At 47.1% G+C, this 19,895-nt stretch overlaps 1 protein-coding gene and 2 long non-coding RNA genes across 6 annotated transcripts; 2 read left to right on the top strand and 1 right to left on the bottom strand.

Moving 5' to 3' along the window:
* Positions 1-22: 22 nt before the first annotated feature.
* On the bottom strand, positions 23-7,779 carry 4930448H16Rik (RIKEN cDNA 4930448H16 gene). Its single transcript, NR_040700.1, has 5 exons — positions 7,754-7,779; positions 6,948-7,051; positions 6,078-6,224; positions 5,689-5,776; positions 23-261 (listed from the first exon to the last, which is right to left on the bottom strand). It is a non-coding gene; the product is annotated as an RIKEN cDNA 4930448H16 gene (long non-coding RNA).
* On the top strand, positions 241-6,267 carry Gm38735. The gene is made up of 3 exons (XR_868668.3): positions 241-637; positions 1,396-1,473; positions 6,109-6,267. It is a non-coding gene; the product is annotated as a predicted gene, 38735 (long non-coding RNA).
* Positions 7,780-7,868: 89 nt separating the features above from the next.
* Spdye4a (speedy/RINGO cell cycle regulator family, member E4A) lies at positions 7,869-18,456 on the top strand. Of its 4 annotated transcripts, none has more exons than XM_006504749.3 (7): positions 7,869-8,146; positions 9,672-9,890; positions 12,733-12,791; positions 13,348-13,433; positions 15,640-15,808; positions 15,998-16,100; positions 17,562-18,456. In XM_006504749.3, exons 1-6 carry the CDS (start codon positions 8,044-8,046, stop codon positions 16,055-16,057), a joined length of 696 nt encoding a protein of 231 aa, XP_006504812.1. In that variant the 5' UTR covers positions 7,869-8,043; the 3' UTR covers positions 16,058-16,100; positions 17,562-18,456. The 4 variants fall into 4 exon arrangements, with proteins under 4 accessions (XP_006504812.1, NP_001297686.1, XP_011239289.1 ...); NM_029048.3 differs by lacking the exon at positions 7,869-8,146 and adding an exon at positions 8,889-9,177 and having other exon boundaries at positions 17,562-18,455; NM_001310757.1 differs by lacking the exon at positions 15,640-15,808 and having other exon boundaries at positions 7,881-8,146; positions 17,562-18,455.
* Positions 18,457-19,895: the final 1,439 nt, after the last annotated feature.

Genomic DNA, 19,895 nt, shown 5'->3' with positions numbered 1-19,895 from the left:
AGAAGACAAAAACAGTGGCTTTGCCAGATCATACAACAAATGCATAAAAGTTCTAAAAGCACCAGAAGGCACACATAGAAAGGGAGAAAAAACGTGTTTGTCAAATGACTTCTCCAACTTGATGTTTGCAGTCCGGCAACAATGCTCAAACGTGGAACCCTATGGTCAGTCAATTCCTCTCAGATTTCACCGGCCCTCCTGAATAATGCAAAAGTGCTCTTGTCCTATCTGCTTCCAAAGTTGATGGAGACACAACAGAAGCTGCAGATGCAAAAAAGGAAGGAAGAGAAAACACAAATGATGGGTTTCTATATCACACATCTAATGCACAGAAACTAAAAAGAGAACCAGAAAGAACTCACAGAAAGAAGGAAAATAGCTCTCTGTTAATTGACCTCTGAAAGGTGACATTTGGGGCCGGGCGACAATGACAGTTTTCAGAGATGGTACAATACAATGAACATTCCATCGACTTCTTACAGAACTAATGCAGCAGTGGTCTTGGTCTAATTCTTCATAAAGACGTTGGCATCAAAACTAATAACAAAGTCTACCAAAACAGAAAGTTCTCTGCACCAATGCAGAGAGTAACGTTTTCTTCCCAGAAGCACCAAGCACCTTGGAGCGCCAACCCTAGGTAATAAACTGCTGAGCAACCAGCAGGAGACAGAAGCATCACGAATCCCTCTCAGATGCTGCAGGGCACACATGGTCTCAGGAGAAAGGGTGAGCCCTCCTCCTCGGAAGGCCTGCACTGCCATGGGGCACCTTCTCCCAGGTTCTCACCTCACCTGGTAACTGAGGTGCCCACCTGAGCTGGCTCCTATCTCTTAAACCAAAAGCTTCCCTTCCCCATGGCAAGCAGGGGTTACGTCTCTGAATGAGGGGCCTGGGCTAAACTCCCCAGGTGACAGGGAGATAGGAACACTCTTTTCTCCAGGTTTACATTGCACAGATGGGACTCAGGCCTTTCAGAAAAGGAATTCCTTGCTTGCAGTGAGGACATTCAAGCTCATATAATTTTTGTATTAAGAAAAGGGGCTGGAGAGATGGCTCAGGGGTTAAGAGCACTGACTGCTCTTCCAAAGGTCCTGAGTTCAATTCTCAACAGCCACATGGTGGCTCACAACCATCTGTAAAGGGATCTGATGCCCTCTTTTGATGTGTCTGAAGACAGTGACAATGTACTTATATAAATAAAAAAGTAAATTAAATAAAAAAGGAAAAGAAAATATTTCGGTTTGTACAAACATGGAACAAGCAGTCAGCAGGCTGAGATGCTTCTGCTCTGCTCAGATGCAAATTGAGTAGCCAAGGAGGCACTCAACTAGTTGGGCCAAATGTCACCTTTCAGAGGTCAATTAACAGAGAGCTATTTTCCTTCTTTTTTTGTAGCTCCTGCAGTCTTTGTTTTCCCGTCTCATCTTCTCCTCATAGCACAGCTGGCCTGCTGAATGATGATAAGGTTGGAAGGTAGGCGACGACTGCCTGAGAGAAACCTTTCATGGAGCTTAAGGTTGCAGCATGGGGAGGGGGATGGCTTCTTCCCTGGGAACACACTTCAACAGCAAGCATCTGTGAACGTTGTGCAGCTTCCTCAGGGGGACTGGAGTGTTGGAAGAGGCTGAGCTTCTAAGAAAACACTCTGGTTGCCCTGAGGGCAGTTCACCAGACTGATTGGCTAATGGCCCTCTGCCTAGCACACCCAGGAAGAGATTAGCAGCTACAGATTATGGGAGCGAATAATTAGCTTCCTTAAAGGAAAAATAAACATTAAGATGGGTGCTCAAAATAAAGGCTTATTATTAACATTAATAGTCATTCAATACTATATAATAGTGTTCTATACTCAACTAAATACCCCTGAAAGAGAGCTGGTCATTCCATCTGCTCCAGAAGAATGTGTGTGTGTGTGTGTGTGTGTGTCTGCATGTATGTACATGTCTGTATGTATGTGTATGTCACTGTGTGTATGTGTTTACCTACGGTCTTACACATGTTTGGTTTTTTGTTTGTTTGTTTGGTTTGGTTTTTCAAGACAGGGTCTATCTATTTAGCCCTGGCTGTCTTGCAACTCACTCTGTAGACCAGGCTGGCCTTGAACTCAGAAATCTGCCCGCCTCTGCCTCCCAAATGCTGGGATTAAAGGCGTGTGCCACCACTGCCCAGCTGGCCTTGAACATGCTATACAAGCACTTGACCACTAAGCACTTGACCATCTAGCCCTTTTCTGTTTCATTTCTCTTTTAAGTTGGCTCACCAAGCTGGCATGAACCTACTCTGGAGCCCAGGCTGGCCTTGACTCTGCAACCCTGAGTAGCTGTGATGACAGTCCTGCACTATCATTCCCAACGTTCTAAGGCATTTTAACAAACGATAAGGATTAGGGCTGGAGAGGTGGCTAAGCAGTTAAAGAGCATGGATTGCTCTTCCTGGTGCTCAGAGAACCTGAGTTCAGCTCCCAGCACCAATGTCTGTCAGATTATAACACCTGTAACTCCAGTTCAGAGTATTTGGTGCCTGAGGTCTCCAAACATATACACACACAGGCACTTCCCCCACCACCACACAAGAGAACACACATGCACTTGTGCACACACATGCACATACACATATACTCACACATGTACCACATGTGTTCACATACACACTCACATGCATGTGCACACACACTCACACATGTACACACATGTGCGCGCACACACACGTGCACACACACACACACACACACACACACACACACTGGCCATATATATTTTTCAATCTTTATAAATTGCCACAGAGGGTCAGCTAGATTCCATGTAAGCCTGACAACTGGACTTCAGTTCCCAGAAGCCACAGTGGAAGGAAAGAACTAACTCCCCAGAGCTGTCCTCTGACCTCCCATGTGTGCTGTGTACACACTCATAAAACAAACAACAATAATAAATCAATTCAAAATATAAAACTACCATGGAAACCAATATAAACACATTTCAAAGCCATATGGTCTTAAAGACAGGGAAAACAAAAATCTCCCATACTCCAGCAGATTTTCCTCAATGAGTGTTTGTGTGTGAGAAACAAGCACTTAAGAAATCTTTCTGGGGAGCTGGTGAGATGGCTCAGTGGGTAAGAGCACCCGACTGCTCTTCCAAAGGTCCAGAGTTCAAATCCCAGCAACCACATGGTGGCTCACAACCATCCGCAACAAGATCAAGATCTGACTCCCTCTTCTGGAGTGTCTGAAGACAGCTACAGTGTACTTACATGTAATAAATAAATAAATAAATCTTTAAAAAAAAAAAAAAAAGAAATCTTTCTGGGAGGCTGGAGAGATGGCTCAGCGGTTAAGAGCACTGACTGCTCTTCCGAAGGTCCTGAGTTCAAATCCCAGCACCCACATGGTGGCTCATAACCATCCTTAATGAGATCTGAGGACCTTTTCTGGTGTCTGAAGACAGCTACAGTGTACTTACATACAACAATAAATGAATCTTTGGGCTGGAGTGAAGGGGCCCAATCAAGCAGAGGTCCTGAGTTCAATTCCCAGCAACTACGTGATGGCTCACAACCATCTGTACAGCTACACTGTACAATAAAATACATAAAATAAATAAATAAATCCTTTTTTTTTTAAAGAAATCTTTCGCTGGGCAGTAGTGGCGCATGCCTTTAATCCCAGCACTTGGGAGGCAGAGACAGGCAGATTTCTGAGTTTGAAGCCAGCCTGGTCTACAGAGTGAGTTCCAGGACAGCCAGGGCTACACAGAGAAACCCTGTCTCGAAAAACAAAAAACAAAACAAAACAAAAATTCAAAAAAAAAAAAAAGAAAGAAAAAGCAATCTTTCTGTAATTACCCTTCCTATCCATCTTAAGGCTCATGGCTCTAGGCCATAGGCAGGTGACATTTGCAGCCAACCTCTGCAGTTCAGCATCTGTCCGTAGCTACTACCTACTTGGGTGGTAAAATGTTGAATCTAAATTATCAACTTGACTGGATTTAAAGCCACCTAAAAGACTGCCATATGTATTTTTCAATCTTTATAAATTACATAAAATAGATAATTTTTTTTAAAGATAACTCTGCACAGGCTTGCCAGGAGATCATCCCAACCTGGATAATCCCTCACAGGTCTGCCTTGTAGGCGTGTCTTCTAGGTGATTCTAGAGTCTGTCAAGTTGGCAATTAGCACTGACCACCACAGCGACACACCAGTAGGTATGTCTTCAAGGGAGTTTCCTGAAAGGTTTTCCTGAGGCACCACCTTGAAAGGGTAGTGCCTTCTCATGGACTTAGGGTCTTGGCGATGTGACCCCTCACACTATTTCCACTGCCCCTTTGCCATGGCAGACTATAACTTGCCAACTGTGAGCTCAAATAAACCCTTGTTTTCTGAAGTTGCATTGGTCAAATATTTTGTCCCAACAGTGTCCTCTGATGGCGCAGTTTGGGGGTGTCCTAGGAACGTACAGCATGGGCCCTGGGTGGGAGAAGTAGGTTCGGTGGGAGCAGGGGGATTTCCTGGGGCTGTGGTCCCTCTGTCTGCTGTTCAGTGAGCAGCTGCCCACGACCACACAGATGCCACAGTGATGATCTGCCTCACAAAAATCACAGAGCCACACAGCAGAGGGAGCGTGCACAGAACTCTTTGAAATGCTGAAGTCAAACACAATGTTCCTGTTTCAGGTACAGTGTCACAGGAATAGAAAAGCAACTCACAGAGCAAACTGATAGGAAGGTGGGGCCGTTGCTGTGATAGAACTGACCTTGTGGTTTCCAAACCTGTGGAGCTGGCTTGAAAGAGAAATTCGAGAGTCCTGAGCTTTCCAGTAGGGAAGTTTAAGTATGTTGTAAGCCCAGCTAGGAGAGAGATCCTGGAGTGAGTTCAACACATCAGGCTTCCAGGAGATACTCAGTGTAGACTGCACTCAGAAGTTTCAAGTGGGGATGAGACGTTTATTGGAAATTGCACAAGAGGATATTTGTATTATGTTCTGCCAAGAAACTCGTAAATATTTTGTATTTTGGTTTTGTATCTTTTCACAGGGCCTCAGTATGTATCTTTGTCTGTCTTGGAACTCACTATGTAGACCAGACCCTCCTGCTTCTGCCTCTTTTTTTTTCCCTTTTATTTATTTATTATATGTTTTCAGACACACCAGAAGAGGGCATCAGATCCCATTACAGATAATGTGAGCCACAATGTGGTTGCTGGGATTTGAACTCAGGACCTTTGGAAGAGGAGTCAGTGCTTTCAACCCCTGAGCCATCTCCTGCCTCTGCCTCTCTCTCTCTTCTCTCTGCCCCTGCCTCCCTGCCTCCCTGCCCCTGCCTCTGCGCCCCCGTCCCCCTGCCCCCGCCCCCCCCGCCTCCCTGCCCCCACCTCCCTGACTCTGCACCCCCGCCCCGCTGCCCCCGCGCCCCCGCCCCCACCCCTGTCCCTGCCCCTGCCCAGAGCTAGGGTCATAGACATGAGCTACCATGCCCAGTTGCTCTGAGGCTCTGGGGCTGTGATAGAGTTGCCACCACTCTAGAATTATCTTACATTAACTGGTGTTAGACAACTCATCTTAATTGTGGGCAGGTCTATTCTCTAGACAGGGGATATTAGGCTATCTAAGGTGGAAAAAAGGGGGCTAAAAACCATCATGTGCCATCCACTCTCTGCTTCCTGACTGTGGATGCAGTGTGACCAGATACTTACTTCAAGCTGTTGCTGCTGGAACTGGCTGCCATGATGGACCATACCCTGAGCCAAGTCAGAATCATCCTTTCACCCTTGAGTTGCTTTCCTTGAAGCATTTATCATAGCAACAGACAAAGCAACAATAGCAAACAAACAAACAAACAAGATAATAATGTATTAACTAATGCTGTAAAGGAATTTTAGGGACAGCATAGTATTTAGACTGTGGCATGGTTACCATAGGCTGCTTTTAGTCAGGTTTAAAAGTTAAACATTAGGAGTAAAAACAGAGCAGAAAGACTTGGGAAGATGTTTGTGGGTTGGTCAGAAAAGCGTGTTAAATTGAGGCTAAAGCAGAGGTGGGTTTTGAGAAGCAATTCTGTGGCTGGGGACATCCCACCCAGTACCTGCCACCGCTTAGTGTGTCCTGTTCTTAAGTTCTCAGCATGCAGCAGAAGCAGGAATGTCATGACTCTGACCACGCCTCCAAATGTCAACGGACATGTATCCTTGCATGTTACCACAGCAGGCAGAGGATGGATGCTTGTAAGCCACTAGTAAGGACAGAGAAGGTGGCATCAACTGGACCCCTGGCTACTAGTTGTACCTTCCACTGTATGATGACTATACTCGATCTGTGACTGAGTGCCTGTGATGGTTTGTATATGCTTGGCCTAGGGAGTGGCACTATTAGAATATGTGGCCTTGTTGGAGGAAGCGTGTCACTGTGGGGGTGGGCTTGGAGACTTTCCTCCTAGCTGCCTGAGGATGCTCAGTCTGTTTCTGGCTTCCATGGGGTGAAGATATAGAATCCTCAGCTCCTCCTGCACCATACCAGCCTGGATGTGGCCATGGTTCCACCTTGATGGCAATGGACTGAACCTCTGAACCTGTAAGCCAGCCCCAATTAAATGTTGTCCTTTATAAGACTTGCCTTGGTCATGGTGTCTGTTCACAGGAGTAAAACCCTAACTGAGACAGTGAGTACCCTTGGCACCTTGATTCTTTCTGGTCCTCTGTCCTGTGCCCTATCTTGGGTTGCCTCCTTGGATACTTTAATGGTTAGATTTAATTGTCCACTTGACACAATCTAGGATCAGTTGGGAAAGGAGTGGCTTGTCCTTTGGACAAGTCTGTTGGGGAGCACCTCAATTACATTGATTGATGTGAGAAGAACCAGCCCACTATGGGTGGTACTATTCCCTGGGAAGGGGATTCAGAACGGTTTAAGAATAAAGGAGCCAAGCTGAGCACAAAAAATGTGTGAGCATACGTGCCTTTGTGTCTCTCCGCAGACGTGACGTGCCTTGCTGTTTGACACTGCCTTGACTTCACAATGATGGGCAGTAACCTGGATTTGGCAGCTTTCTTCACTTGGTTGCTTTTTAATCAGAATATGTAACCACAGAACAGAAATAGAAATAGAATAGGCACTGAACATCAGCTCTTCTGCTAAAAGATGCCACCCTTCTGCTCAGGATCACCCCCTCCTCCATGGCTGGAAACACTCCCTTTGCCAGCGAGCCTCAGGACTGGCCTCTTTCCCAAAGATCTAAATCCAGAGATTGTTACAGTATATATTCCCTCTCTTTGTAAACTTGATCAGCCAGAACAGTCAGTTTGAATCCTGAGGCTCCATTGTGAGCACAGGCAGAAAAAAAAAAAATCCACCGTTAGCTGCCATCTTCTACACCCAAGGGCCCCACTAGATTTTAGGAGTTACAGAATTGGAAGACTTCTTCATGGGTTAAAGAGCATTATGCGCCAAGGGACAAATGGAAACTTTAGAGGAGCAGAGCCCAGCGAGGCACAGAAATGCCAGGGGGAGAAGGCCAGGCTCAACTTTCCTCTGAGGTCCTCGTGCTCATATGGGCACTACAACTGTGGGTAGCACTCGCCAGCCAGGAGCATGGTTCAAAGGTGCCATCAGAGAACTTCCTGCCTGATAATAATACCCTGCCATGTCAGATCTCCATCATGTCCCTCACAAGCCCCTCACACACCCTACCCTGCTCTGTTCATCTCTAGTGTTCTTGCTTTCTTTAGAACCCCCATTGCATTCCCCAACTCTAGATTTCCAAACCTGCACATTCATCCTCGGAACCCATCAACTCATCAGTTACACATTTTGTCTTTCAAACCGGTTGCCAGGTTGGAAGGCTGATGACCTCACAGGCTTCCGCCCCTCCTGATTGGAAGAGCCAAACTCTGTGGAGCTAGGCAGCAAGGTGGACAAACACCTTCTCAGGGCTCTCCTCCACTACTGACTTCTCCCTAGACTATAGGAAGAACCAGGAGTGGATTCAGCCAGAGTCCAGGAGGAAGGCAGGGTAGACACGAGTCTAGGATTCATAGAAAGGAGGGAAGAGAGCTATGGATGCCAGTGAAATTTCCTCACAGTCTGGGGAACAGTGTCCCCAGCTGAGCACCACGATAGCCTCACCAGTGATGGATGGTGCTATCCCAGCATTATCAGGTGAAGTTACCAGGGTGAGGAGAGATGTGAGTGGGTGGCAGGAAGGAGGAAGGCCATAGGAGTGAGGATCTCAGGGCTCTGGACGCCAGGAGAAGGAGAGGGCAGGCAAGTGGCAGCCATGTGGATGTCACAAAGATTGAAAACTTATAGAGCAAGGAAGGGGGATGAAGGATTATAAAAAGTTTTCCTCAGGAGACAGATTTCTGAGTTTGAGTCCAGCCTGGTCTATAGAGCAAGTCCCAGGACAAACAGAGATATACAGAGAAACCCTGTCTTAAACAAAACAAAAAACACAAAGAAAAAGAGTATATTTAATTAAGTTTTTTTGTTACTGTTTATTTGTTTGTTTGTTTGTTTGTTTTTACTAGGTATTTTCTTCATTTACATTTCAAATGCTATCCCAATAATTAAGTTTTTAAGAAGGAAAAAAGTTTTAACCAAATGGAGAAATGATGTATAATGGGGAAGAGACTAAGGTTGCAAATGGGGGTAGACAGAGGAAAGGAGAATCTACCACGTTTCAGGGATAAGTGAAGAGAACACAGTATATACATTGCAGAGAGAACAAACAAGGAGAATGGTCTTGGAAAAGGGATGAGTGTAAGAGACAGGGTGACCCCTAATCCTCAGAACAAGCAGAAACATCAGTCTGTCAGTTACACATGTTTTATTTCAAACTGGTTGCCAGATTGGAAGGCCGATGACATCATAGGCATCCGCTCCTCCTGATTGGAGGAGAGACACTCCATGGTGGCAGGCAGCTCGGTGGACAACAGCATCTTCTTGGAGTTTTCCTCCACTCTTGACTTCTCCCTAGATGGGGGAAGGGACGCCAGGCGTGGATTCAGCCAGAGTCCAGGAGGAGGGCGGGAGAGATCAGAGTCTGGGATTTGTGGAAGGGAGAATACAGGTTGGGAGAATCGTGACTGCTGGCCAACTGTCATTGTGTTCTGAGGAACAGAGCCCTCAGCCTGGCATCACCAGGCCCTCACCTGGGGTGGTGGTAGATGGGGAGAGCTCAGGACTGGCAGGTGAGGGGACAGATGGAGAAGAGATGGGAGAGGGAGACAGTAGGGAGGAGGACAGGGAAGGAAGGAAGGAAGGAAGGAAGGAAGGAAGGAAGGAAGGAAGGAAGGAAGGAAGGAAGGAAGGAAGGAAGGAAGGAAGGGCCTAGGACGGAGGCAGGGAGGACAGGGTGGTAGACTCAGGTGTCACATGGACTAAGACTCTGTAGAATGAGAAAAGAGGTTAGGCACTAAGAGACAAAGACAGGACAGAAAAGAGGAGACCCAAAAAGAGATTTCCTTTTTATGGGACAGTATCTCTCTAATGAGGAAGAATCTTGAGGGACATGGAGGGGGGACAGTGACAAAGTGAGGGAGTAGGTGGCTATCAACCCGGGGGGAACTGCACAGTGGTTTGGGGAAAGGCAGCAGCTGAAGAGGTTTGGGTGTTTGGAGTACAGTGGGCAGAGTGGAGATCATCAAGGCCTGAGCTTCGCACTGGGCGGGCTTTCTTCACATAGAACCAAGGGTGGAAGCCACTCCCCAGCCTCCATCCAGCATCCAAAAGAGGAAGAGGGACGAGTCATTAGATTCTGAGGATGACCTGGCAGAGCTATTTGAACCTGATCCCCAGCCAGTGTGGTCAGTGGAGATGCTGTGCGGACTTAGGATGAGGCTGAAGAGGCGACGTGTGTCTACAGTGAGGCCTGAACACCACAAGGTCTTCACCAAGCTGCTCGGTAAGAGACGCCTACACAGCTCCCTCCTTAAGCAAACGAGGGACCTTCTAGTCAACACTCTTCCCTGTGGGAAAGCTGCCCTCACAGCCCCACACTCGGTCAGCTTCGGTGACTCATGTTTAATCGATTCTTAGGGTCACACGGGCGCCAGGGACTTAGCTAGAGTTGACACAAGGAGACGAGAAGGTTGGTGCTCACCAGGCCTCTGTCACTTGGCTCTTTCTTACTTTGCTGGTTTGAGGTGTCTTCACCCAAACACCAACACAGTCATGTTCCAACCCTTAGATGACATCAGACGGGACTGTCAGCATAAGTGCTTCTGGCCTACGGAGTGGTGCATGTGGTACAATGAGGGGATGTCACAGTCTACTGAAGCATCTTGGTCCTGGAACGCAGTGGGTAGCTTGGTTGCAGAGTCTTGCTTAGCACATTCGAGATGCTGGGTTGATCCCTGAGCCGCATGCACATTAACTATATCTGAAGTGTGATATGATATGCATGCCACTGATACTCTAAGCTTTGCTCGGTGCCTCCTCTTTGGAGTCTCAGATGAGACCATTGTCCCTTCCTCTTCTGTTTTACTCTCCTACAACTAGCCGTAGGCTTCCCATTATTTTCCTTTGCTTTAAACACCATGACAAAATGGAACTCAAGGAGGAAGGGATTTATTTTGGTTTATGCTTCCATGTCAAAATCCATCACTGAGGTGAGCTGGACTTCAAGCAGGAGCTGAAGCAGACACCATAGAAGAATGTTGCCTATCGGCTTGTTCCTGGCTTCTGTCCAGCTAGCAAGACCACCTACTCAGGGATGGTACCTCCCACAGTGGGCAGTGGCCCACTATGTAAATTAGCAATCATAAAATTTCTCCAAAACATAGCCACAGGTCAACCTGATTGAGATAATCTCCAAACTGAGACTCCCCAGGTAATCCTGGACTGTGTTAAGATGAGAGCAAAAGCTAACTAGAAGATGTCTGCCAACGTGACAGATACATAAACCTATCACCTTAAGGCATAACCTTTCCTTTCCTCTTTGTCCCCAACACCTTATGGTTATATAATATAAAGAGTGCACAACTTTAAAAGACTCACTGTTTTTTGAAAAATTCTAATTCTTTAAAATGACCTGGAAACAGCTAAAGTCGTTTAACTATGGGAATCTGGGATCGTTCATAATCTTATTGCTCTAAAGGGCGTGAGCAGGTCCTACTCCTTCAGCTCCATCCCCTGCATCGCACACTGCTTGTCTCATAGACTTAGTAGGTCCACACCTGTTACAGTCTTTATTGGTCATCACCTGGTCCTAGCATCTCCAGTATCCTGGTGCTCCCTACTGCAACTGGGTCTGAAGATTGACCAGTGACCACTCCTGGTCACTTGTCAGGACTCTGGCCCTGCTGCAGGGTGCCAGACTCAGCATCTCCCCCAGATCCCTTCAGTCCTGCAGCTTCTACATCATCAAAACCAGTACCACTTGGGATGGTCTTTTCTTTTCTTCTCTCATCCAATACATCCTCATCACAGTTTCCCCTCCTTCCACTCCTCAGGTACTCCCCCCACCTCCCTCTCCCCAGACCCACTCCTCTATTTCCCTTCATAAAGTAGAAGGTCCACCAGGGACATCAATCAGCTGAACGTGGCATAACAAGTTACAATACCTCTCTCTCTCTCTCTCTCTCTCTCTCTCTCTCTCTCTCTCTCTCTCTCTCTCTCTCTCCACCCCGTCCTAGGACAGGGCAACCCAGTAGGAGGAAAAGGGTACAAAATGCAGGCAAAAGAGTCAGAGACAGCTCCACTCCCACTGTTTTTGTTGTTGTTGTTTGGGTTTTTGTTTGTTTGTTTTGTTTTTTTTCAAGACAGGGTTTCTCTGTGTAGCCCTGGCTGTCCTGGAACTCACTCTGTAGACCAGGCTGGCCTCGAACTCAGAAATCCGCCTGCTGGGATTAAAGGCATGCACCACCACCGCCCAGCTCCACTCCCACTGTTAAGAATCTCACAAAACACCAGGCTACCAGCCATAACATATCTGCAGAAGACCTAGTAAAGACCCATGGTTGCCTTTTCAGTCTCCGTGACCACCCGTGAGCCATGATTAGTTCATTCTGTGGGCCTTGTTCTCCTGGTGTTCTTGGACCCTCCACCACATGGGGGATTCTCTCTGCTACCAGCTTGTGATACAGCAGCCTCTCTTCTCCTGGACCATGGCTTCTGTGTCCCTGCCTAGGAACATGCTTCCCACAAGATTATAACACAGTGATGTTGCTCTTTTATTAATCAAAGCCAATTCTCCAGCCCTAGATAACCAGCAGCCAGAGATTCTTAAAAAAAAAAAAAAAAAAAAAAAAAAAAAAAAAAAAAAAAAAAAAAACTTTCACTTGAAAAAAGAGCCTGGAGTTTCACAAGCCAGGCCTCCAAGGTCTGCACTTCTCTCAGTATCCCTGTTAGACAAGCTCCCGAAAAAGAGCCCATTGAGCATGGAACACTAAATGGCTTTTCCAGTCCCAAATTCCAAATCCTTGCCTTAAACAACCTGGCAAGCCCATCTCAGCAACAACACCACTTCTGACATTAATCAAGGGTACCTACAGAAACATAAATAATGGAATGACATTTACACACGCGAGCACGCGTGTGCGCGCACACACACACACACACACACACACACAGCACATGGCACATGATATTTGTTAGATTGACGTACATAATATGGTGTGGCTAGTCCAACAATGTCAGGTCTCACAGTGGTCCTGACCTGAACCCTCCCCCAGGGAGGTGGTTCTCCTGGCTCCAGCTCCCAGCCTCTTCCTGTTCACACTATAACAAGTGTGCTTCCTTCACAGAGGATCCTGTGGTGAAAAAATTCCTGACCTGGGACAAGATGCTGAGGGTGTCAGACAAGGTGAGGAGTCCTGTTCTGAGCTGGCCTCCTGCTCCTGTTCTGCATGGGGAGGGACCCCGCTGACCCACACTCCTCTGCCCCTCAGAGGTTTCATCTGAAGCCACACGGTCCTGGCCCTTGATCTCCTGCCAGTGTCTCTCTGCAAGGACTTGCAGCATCTTACAGAGTGGACAGGGGCTCCTGCCTCACTGGAATCCTTGAGATCTGAGCCCAAGACCACCATCTTACCTTGGGAATTGCTTCTTCTCTCCCCACAGCTCTCTGGCTCCTTTGCTCCAGCTGGACAAGCTCCTCCTTGTCCCTGCTGGCCTAAACCCTCCCTCAGAACTGACCCAGAGCCAGCCATGCTCATACAGGCTGCAGGGAGCCATGCAGCCATGCAGCAGCAACAAGGGCACCTGCTCGTGCCCTTCCACCCTCCCCTGCCCACACTGCAGGCACCCAAACTCTAGGCTCCTCTCTGAACCTCAGGTCTGCCTCAGCCACCCTTCCTCTGTCCCCACATTCCTCGTCTCCAGGGTGTGACCGCTCCTCTCTTGTCTCCTCTCTCCATCAGTACCTCCTGTCTATGGTCATAGCTTATTTCAGCCGCGCTGGGCTCTTCTCCTGGCAGTACAGGCCCATCCACTTCTTCCTGGCTCTGTGAGTATTTTGCCTCCTCCCATTGCTCACTGCCCTGTGTGTTGGGTCACAAAACGTGGGCCTCTCACCTATTCTTGTAGCATAAACACCCACAAACTTTTTTACTAATGAAAGCAGCTAACTTATACCAGTGAGAAATTTCACAAGGGCTAGGAAGATGGCCCAGTTGATAATGTTGTTTGCCACACATACACAAAGACTAGTGTTCAGATTTCTAGCCCATAGTACGTAGGCTGAGTGTTAGCCATTCTAGTGATAGGCGTTCATGTATAGGAAGATTACTTGGGGTTCAGAGCAGCCTCTCTAGCCTAACTGGTGAGACTGAGGTCCCAGTACAAGACTCTGTCTCATGAAACAAAGTAGATTACTCCTGGGAACAAGTTAAGATTGACTTCTGGCTGTGTTTAAATGCTCAATTGTGCAGCACCCCCACCCCCCATTCATCCATGCATTCAAGAATGCATAAAACCAGGAAACACACAATTCTTTGTAGATAATTAATCGTGTCCCCAAGCACTAAGGTAGCACCTGTGTCCTTTCCTTGACTGTTTCCCTGAGTCTTTCTTCTGTCATAATTGTAGGTTGCAGCAAGTTGACAAAACTGGAGTTCCCAGTGAGAACTCAGCCATCTTCCTAGGGACTCTCCAACCAGCATCTCCCCTGCTTCTTGGCTCCTGCCAGTGTTACACCCTCGCTTTTAGCTCTGTCTAGGCGTTTCACACAGTGTGCCTAGGGACAATCACTTCTCCTTAAACTTAGTTTGTACTCTGAGATCTAACAGGACAAGGTGGAGCCTCCGTTTAGCTGAGATACTCAGGAAGCTGAGACAGGAGGATTCTTGAGCCAAAGATTTTTAAGGGTACCATAGTAACATAACAGGACACCTCAAACTAACAAAACCTTTTGATTGCCCTGCTAGACACGCCAGCTTATGCCTCCAGAAGAACTGTGTGGAGATTCTGTCCAGATAGGATGCTTGGGGAGTGGAGAGATGGCTCGGTGGCTAAGATATCATAGGACTCTTGCAAAGGACTGGAGTTCAGTTTACAACATCCATAAAAGGCGGCTCACAACACTACAAGGGTCCAGCACCCCCTATGGGCACCAGTACTCATATGCACACACAGCTAATTCTAAATAAGAGGCATATTTAAGGAACTGGAAAGCCAGCTCAGGAGATAAGGAAGTACACGGTTCTTTTAGAAAAACAGACTCCAGTTCAAGGGGGATCTGATGCCCTCTTCTTGCCTCCAAGGACGGACACACACACACACACACACACACACACACACACACAGAGAGAGAGAGAGAGAGAGGAGAGAATATACATAAATATAAAAAAATATGAGATAGGTTTTAACCTCTGATCTCTTCCTTTTCCCCAGTCTCATTACAGTGGACACTCATTGGCATTCTAGAGACACCTCAATTTGGTTTTATTTGGGGGATGTTTCTGCCACAGCACTCAGTCAATGAAGTCGTCAGCATTGCAAATGCTGTACCTACCACATTCACTCCTTCATCTGCCTCTCCAGTGATTTGTTCAGCACATCTGAGGAGGCGCATCCTTAGTGTCACAAAGTATGAAGGAACTGAGAGAGAGCTCAGAAGTGTCAGTTAAGCATTAAGGAGAAAATCGATTGGTTGTCTTTGTTAGGGTTTCGTTGCTGTGAAGAGACACCATGACCAAGAATACCCTTCTAAAGGAAGACATTTAACTGGGCCTGGCTTACAGGTTCAAAGGTTTCGTCCGGTATCATCGTGGTTGGGAAACATGGTGTTATGCAGCCAGACATGGTGCTGGAGAGGTACCCGAGTCTTCTACATCTGGATTGGCAAATAGAGGAAGAGAGAGACACACTGGACGTGGCTTGAGGATCTGAGACCCCACCCCCACCCCCAGTGACACACTTCCTCCAGCAAGGCCACACCCTGGGGGCCATTTTCATTCAAACCACCACAGTAGGGAAGCCAAGCAGGGTCCGGCTGGACTCTGGGGTGCTTATCCTGAGGCAGGATACAGTGTGTGCACACAGTGTGTACACAGCTCAAGTCCAGGAAACGGAGAGGCCGGAAAGGTGAAGTCAGCTGACAGTGAGGCCTGCAGAGGTAGCACTAGGCTCGGCCTATGGTCTCTCCTCACTTGCTCAGTGGCAGTGATCGAGTGCTAACATGGCTCCCCGGTCCTCCCTGATTCCTTCCACAGCTACCTGGCCAATGACATGGAGGAGGACAACCAGGCCCCTAAGCAAGACATTTTTTACTTCCTCTATGGGAAGAGCTATGCCCAGCGCCCCATGTTCCACAAACTGCGCTTTCAGTTCATTCGGTCCATGGGCTGGAAGATCTGGGTGTCCCGGGAGGAGTGTGAAGAGGTGTGGGGGGGAGAGGGAGGGGGAGTGTGGGGTGCGGAGGGACAGGCTGGGCAGACAGAGAGAGGAATGGGGTTAAAGGTGGGAGGCAGGATTTGGGGAATGGAAAAGCGTGAGGCTGAACAGGGAGAACACAGGGTGTCCCTGGGGTGAAGCCGCGCGTTGTTCAGGGAGCTGTTTTTCTTTCTCCAGATCCAGGCTTACAATCCAGACCTTTGGGTGTGGGCACGAGATCGCACCAACCTGACCTAGAACCCTAAGACTATGGAGGCCTGAGATCATCGGCCTGAGGAAAGTATGTTGCTGTTCTGTGAGGTGTAGACCCCTGTCTGTGGTCTAAATATGAAAGTCATATTAATGACTTAAACCACTGTCATCCCTCACTCACCTTCAACCTTTGAAACAGCCCAGCCATTGGCATCGCTGTATTAACCCCATCACACACACACACACACACACACACACACACACACACACACACACAGAGTATGGTTGAAGACAGGATCTTGGGGAGATTGGCTATGTGATAGAGGCCACTCAGATGAGCTCAGAAGTGGGCACTGTTACAAGGACTGAAACCCAGTTGACATCTTTCCACCCCAAGCAGGCTACCAGGCTCATGTCACCAGCCTCAGGGGCTACTTTCAGTCCGAAGCTAGACTTACAGATTTGAGGAGACGATGAAACAAATACTTGGTTCTCGTCCCATGTTAACAGCCAAGCTCCACCTAAGGGATTACAGTGTCACTTCAGTGGTTAGGGTGAGCAATGGAGCAGAGGCTCATGGGGCAAGATGCTAACACAGTAGTGATGTTTACAGCATGGTTAGCTGTTGAGATTTTCAGCAACTGGTGAGGAGCAAGATATGAATTTGTTCAAAGCCACGTTCTGAACGTGAACCTCGGGTGACTGTTGTAAAGCAGGATGCTTCTGAGCCTGTCCTTGGGCAGATCGGGTGACTACGAGAGCCAAGGTTACCAAAGGTTGAGAATCACAGCTGAACATGACGCTTCAGGGGTCAGATCAAGGATCATGCTTAAAGGGGTGGTGAGATAGCTTGGTGGTTAAAACACTTGATGCTCTTTCAGAGAACAGGGCTTGACTCCAAGTACCTAGGGTGGGTGGTTCACAACAGCCTAAGAGCCTTTTCCAGGGGATTTGAAGTTTTCGACTGGCTTCTGCAGTCACCCAACCCCCCAGCAACCCTCCCCACACTTTTTTTTTAAAGGATCAAGTGTTAACAAAGTGTTAAGAGCCAGGGTTTTTCAGTGGGAGAGCCTACAGTTAGCCCCAGCATCTGAGCCCAGCACCACAGAACAAATAGACAAAAGAAAGAAGGATTAGGATTGGTGAGATGGCTCAGTGGTTAAGAGCAATGACTGCTCTTCTGGAAGTCCTGAGTTTAAATCCCAGCAACCACATGGTGGCTCACAAGCATCTAGAACGAGATCTGATGCCCAGAGTGAGTGGGGCTGGAGCAAGAAAAAAAAGAAAAAAAGAAAAAGAAAAAGGAAGGAAGGGAGGGAGGGAGGGAGGGAGGGAGGGAGGGAGGGGGGAAGGAGGGAGGGAAGGAAGGAAGGAAGGAAGGAAGGAAGGAAGGAAGGAAGGAAGGAAGGAAGGAAAGAAGCGAGGATTAGAGATAAGGTCACACTTGCCAAGTGTTCCAGCCTCTAGTTAGGACTAACTACGGACATAATCATTCCTGCTTAGAGAATCACATGTACAAAGTCTGACATGGCTGCCCTCTTCCTTCCAGATCCCTGTGTCCGAAGGAGATGCTCTATGCCAACATTAAGACTGCTGGGGGAAAGGAGAGAGGACTGACTATCTTCCATGGGAAACCTAGAAGAACCCAGACTCTTCCAGAAGGAGTGGGATGGAATCACCACACTGCGCTCCTGGGAGCTGGGACCCTTGTAGGAGTCTCTGGAGAGGCCATGAGAAATCAGGATTCCTCCAGGCTCCATGCTTTCCAGAGGCACCATCTAAATGTTATCCCGAATGTCCTCGGTCCCCACCTCCCAACTGTAGCAGCTGAAGGTCCGTGGTTTCCTGTAATTGGTCTCCACTGCTCAGGCCATTTGAAGGAGGCACCTCAGGGCTCAGATGTGGAGGGAACTACCTTCAAAATACAGTATTTGATTTATATAGTTGTAATAACTTTAACACATCACAAATGTTATTGAAATATTAGTATATGTTATATTATTAATAATCCTTATCGTTATATGTTGACTACAGAATAATTAGCATATTAAATATTTAATGATAGTTCCTGTTTTGAGAATGCCGTTTTTATATTTTATAATGCCTCTCATAATGTTTATATATACATAGATATTTCACTCACTAGAGGATTTTTATTTTTTTTATCTATTATATTTCTTTTTTATCTATTATACTTATGTGTCTATTTGTCTTACATCTAGGTAATATAACCTTAGATCATTATGAATATGTTTTTATTTCTTTGATATTTCCTCTCCATTATTGAATGTGACTATTGAGCTGTGGTACTTTCAACCACTTGAACATGTTTGCATATTACTTTCAAGAGGGCTTGTGTTTAAAAGAGAATCCATGTTACAAGCTCCTTGCACTGTGGACAGACAATAAAGATGAAATGTGTTTCATTTTCTATATGTAAGCTACATGATGGCTTTGTTTTCTTTCTTTCTCTGTGTGTGTGTATGTGTGTGTGTGTGTGTGTGTGTGTGTGTGTGTGTGTGTGTGTGTGTGATGTTCTCATGAATGCCGTCATGGTCACATATGCTTAGATCTGTGTATATGTGAGGATGTTTGTCTCAAGGGAAGTAAAGGTTTGAGATTGACTTCTGACGTTTTCCTTGATAGCTCACTTATTCATCAAGGGAGTGTCCCCCCAAAACCCAGAGCTCTCCAATATATGGAGTCTTTGCAGCTTGCTCTGAGAATGCACACTGTCTCCATCTCTGCTTTCCGAGAGTCAGAATTACAGCAGAGCTACCATTCCCACCTGGCATTTACAGGGTGTGGGGATCCGAACCAGGTCTTCCAGCTTGCTGCTCAGAAGGCAAGAGCTTTAACCATTGAGCTATCTCTCCATCCCTGCTACTGCAATTTCGCAGGTGCCTTTCTCTTGTGTACCATTTGTCTGAAGTGATTGTGTCACACCACTGAAATCAATGAAGAAAAAGCAAAACAACTAAAATTTCCTACAATGGCAGAGAGCACAACGCACACAAGAGACTGCTAATCATAATTACCTACCTATAGACATAGACTTAGCAGATGAGGAAAGATCTTGTATTTCTCTCTCTCTGTCTCTGTCTCTCTCTGTGTCTCTGTCTCTGTCTCTCTCTCTCTCTCTCTCTCTGTGTGTGTGTGTGTGTGTGTGTGTGTGTGTCGGAGGGAGTTTGTATATTGTTCATGAAGATGTGTACACATGAGCTTGCTCATGTAGAGGGCAGAAGTTGGCATCATGTCTTTCTTCAACCTTTCTACACTTTTGTTATTGTTTTGCTGTTGTTGATGGTGGTGGTTTTGTTATTTTTGAGACAGGGTTTCCCTGTGTAGCCCTAGGCTGTCCTCAAACTTGTTCTGTAGACCAGGCTGGCCTTGAATTCAGAAATCTGCCTGCCCTTGCCTCCCAAGTGCTGGGATTAAAGGTATGTGCCACCACTGCCCAGCTACACATTACTTTTTAAAAATTCACTTTACATCCTGATTACAGCCCCCTCTCCTCCCAGACCCAAGCTCACATGACCCTCCCCTTTGTCTCTCCCTCCACTTCTCTTCAGAGAAGGGGAAGCCCTCCTATGGATACCAACCTGCCCTGACACATCAAATTGTAGCAGGATTAAATGCAGAAAGGGGACCCAAAGGCTAGGACTCCAATTGTTAGGGGACCTACATAAAGACCAAACTGCACATTTGTTACAAGTGTGTAAGGGGCCTAGGCCCAGTCCCTGCATGCTCTTTAGTTGGTGGTTCAGGCTCTGTGAGCCCCCACGGGCCCAGGTTAGTTTATCCTTTAGGTCTTCTTGTGGGGCCCTTAACCCCTCAAGCTTCCTCAATCCCCCCTCCTACTCTTCCAGAAGTCTTCCCGAGC

Source organism: Mus musculus, chromosome 5, assembly GCF_000001635.26.
Source record: "Mus musculus strain C57BL/6J chromosome 5, GRCm38.p6 C57BL/6J".
NCBI lineage: Eukaryota > Metazoa > Chordata > Mammalia > Rodentia > Muridae > Mus > Mus musculus.
This window is presented reverse-complemented; position numbering and strand designations above follow the sequence as displayed.

What these genes read in the sequence shown, in the direction of transcription:
- Spdye4a (NM_029048.3), top strand. Translation starts at nt 8,964, where the DNA reads ATGGGGGAAGGGACGCCAGGCGTGGATTCAGCCAGAGTCCAGGAGGAG. An exon ending in TGCTGAGGGTGTCAGACAAG is followed by an intron (nt 12,792 to 13,347) that starts GTGAGGAGTCCT and finishes TCTCTCCATCAG; the next exon opens with TACCTCCTGTCTATGGTCAT. An exon ending in CCCGGGAGGAGTGTGAAGAG is followed by an intron (nt 15,809 to 15,997) that starts GTGTGGGGGGGA and finishes TTCTTTCTCCAG; the next exon opens with ATCCAGGCTTACAATCCAGA.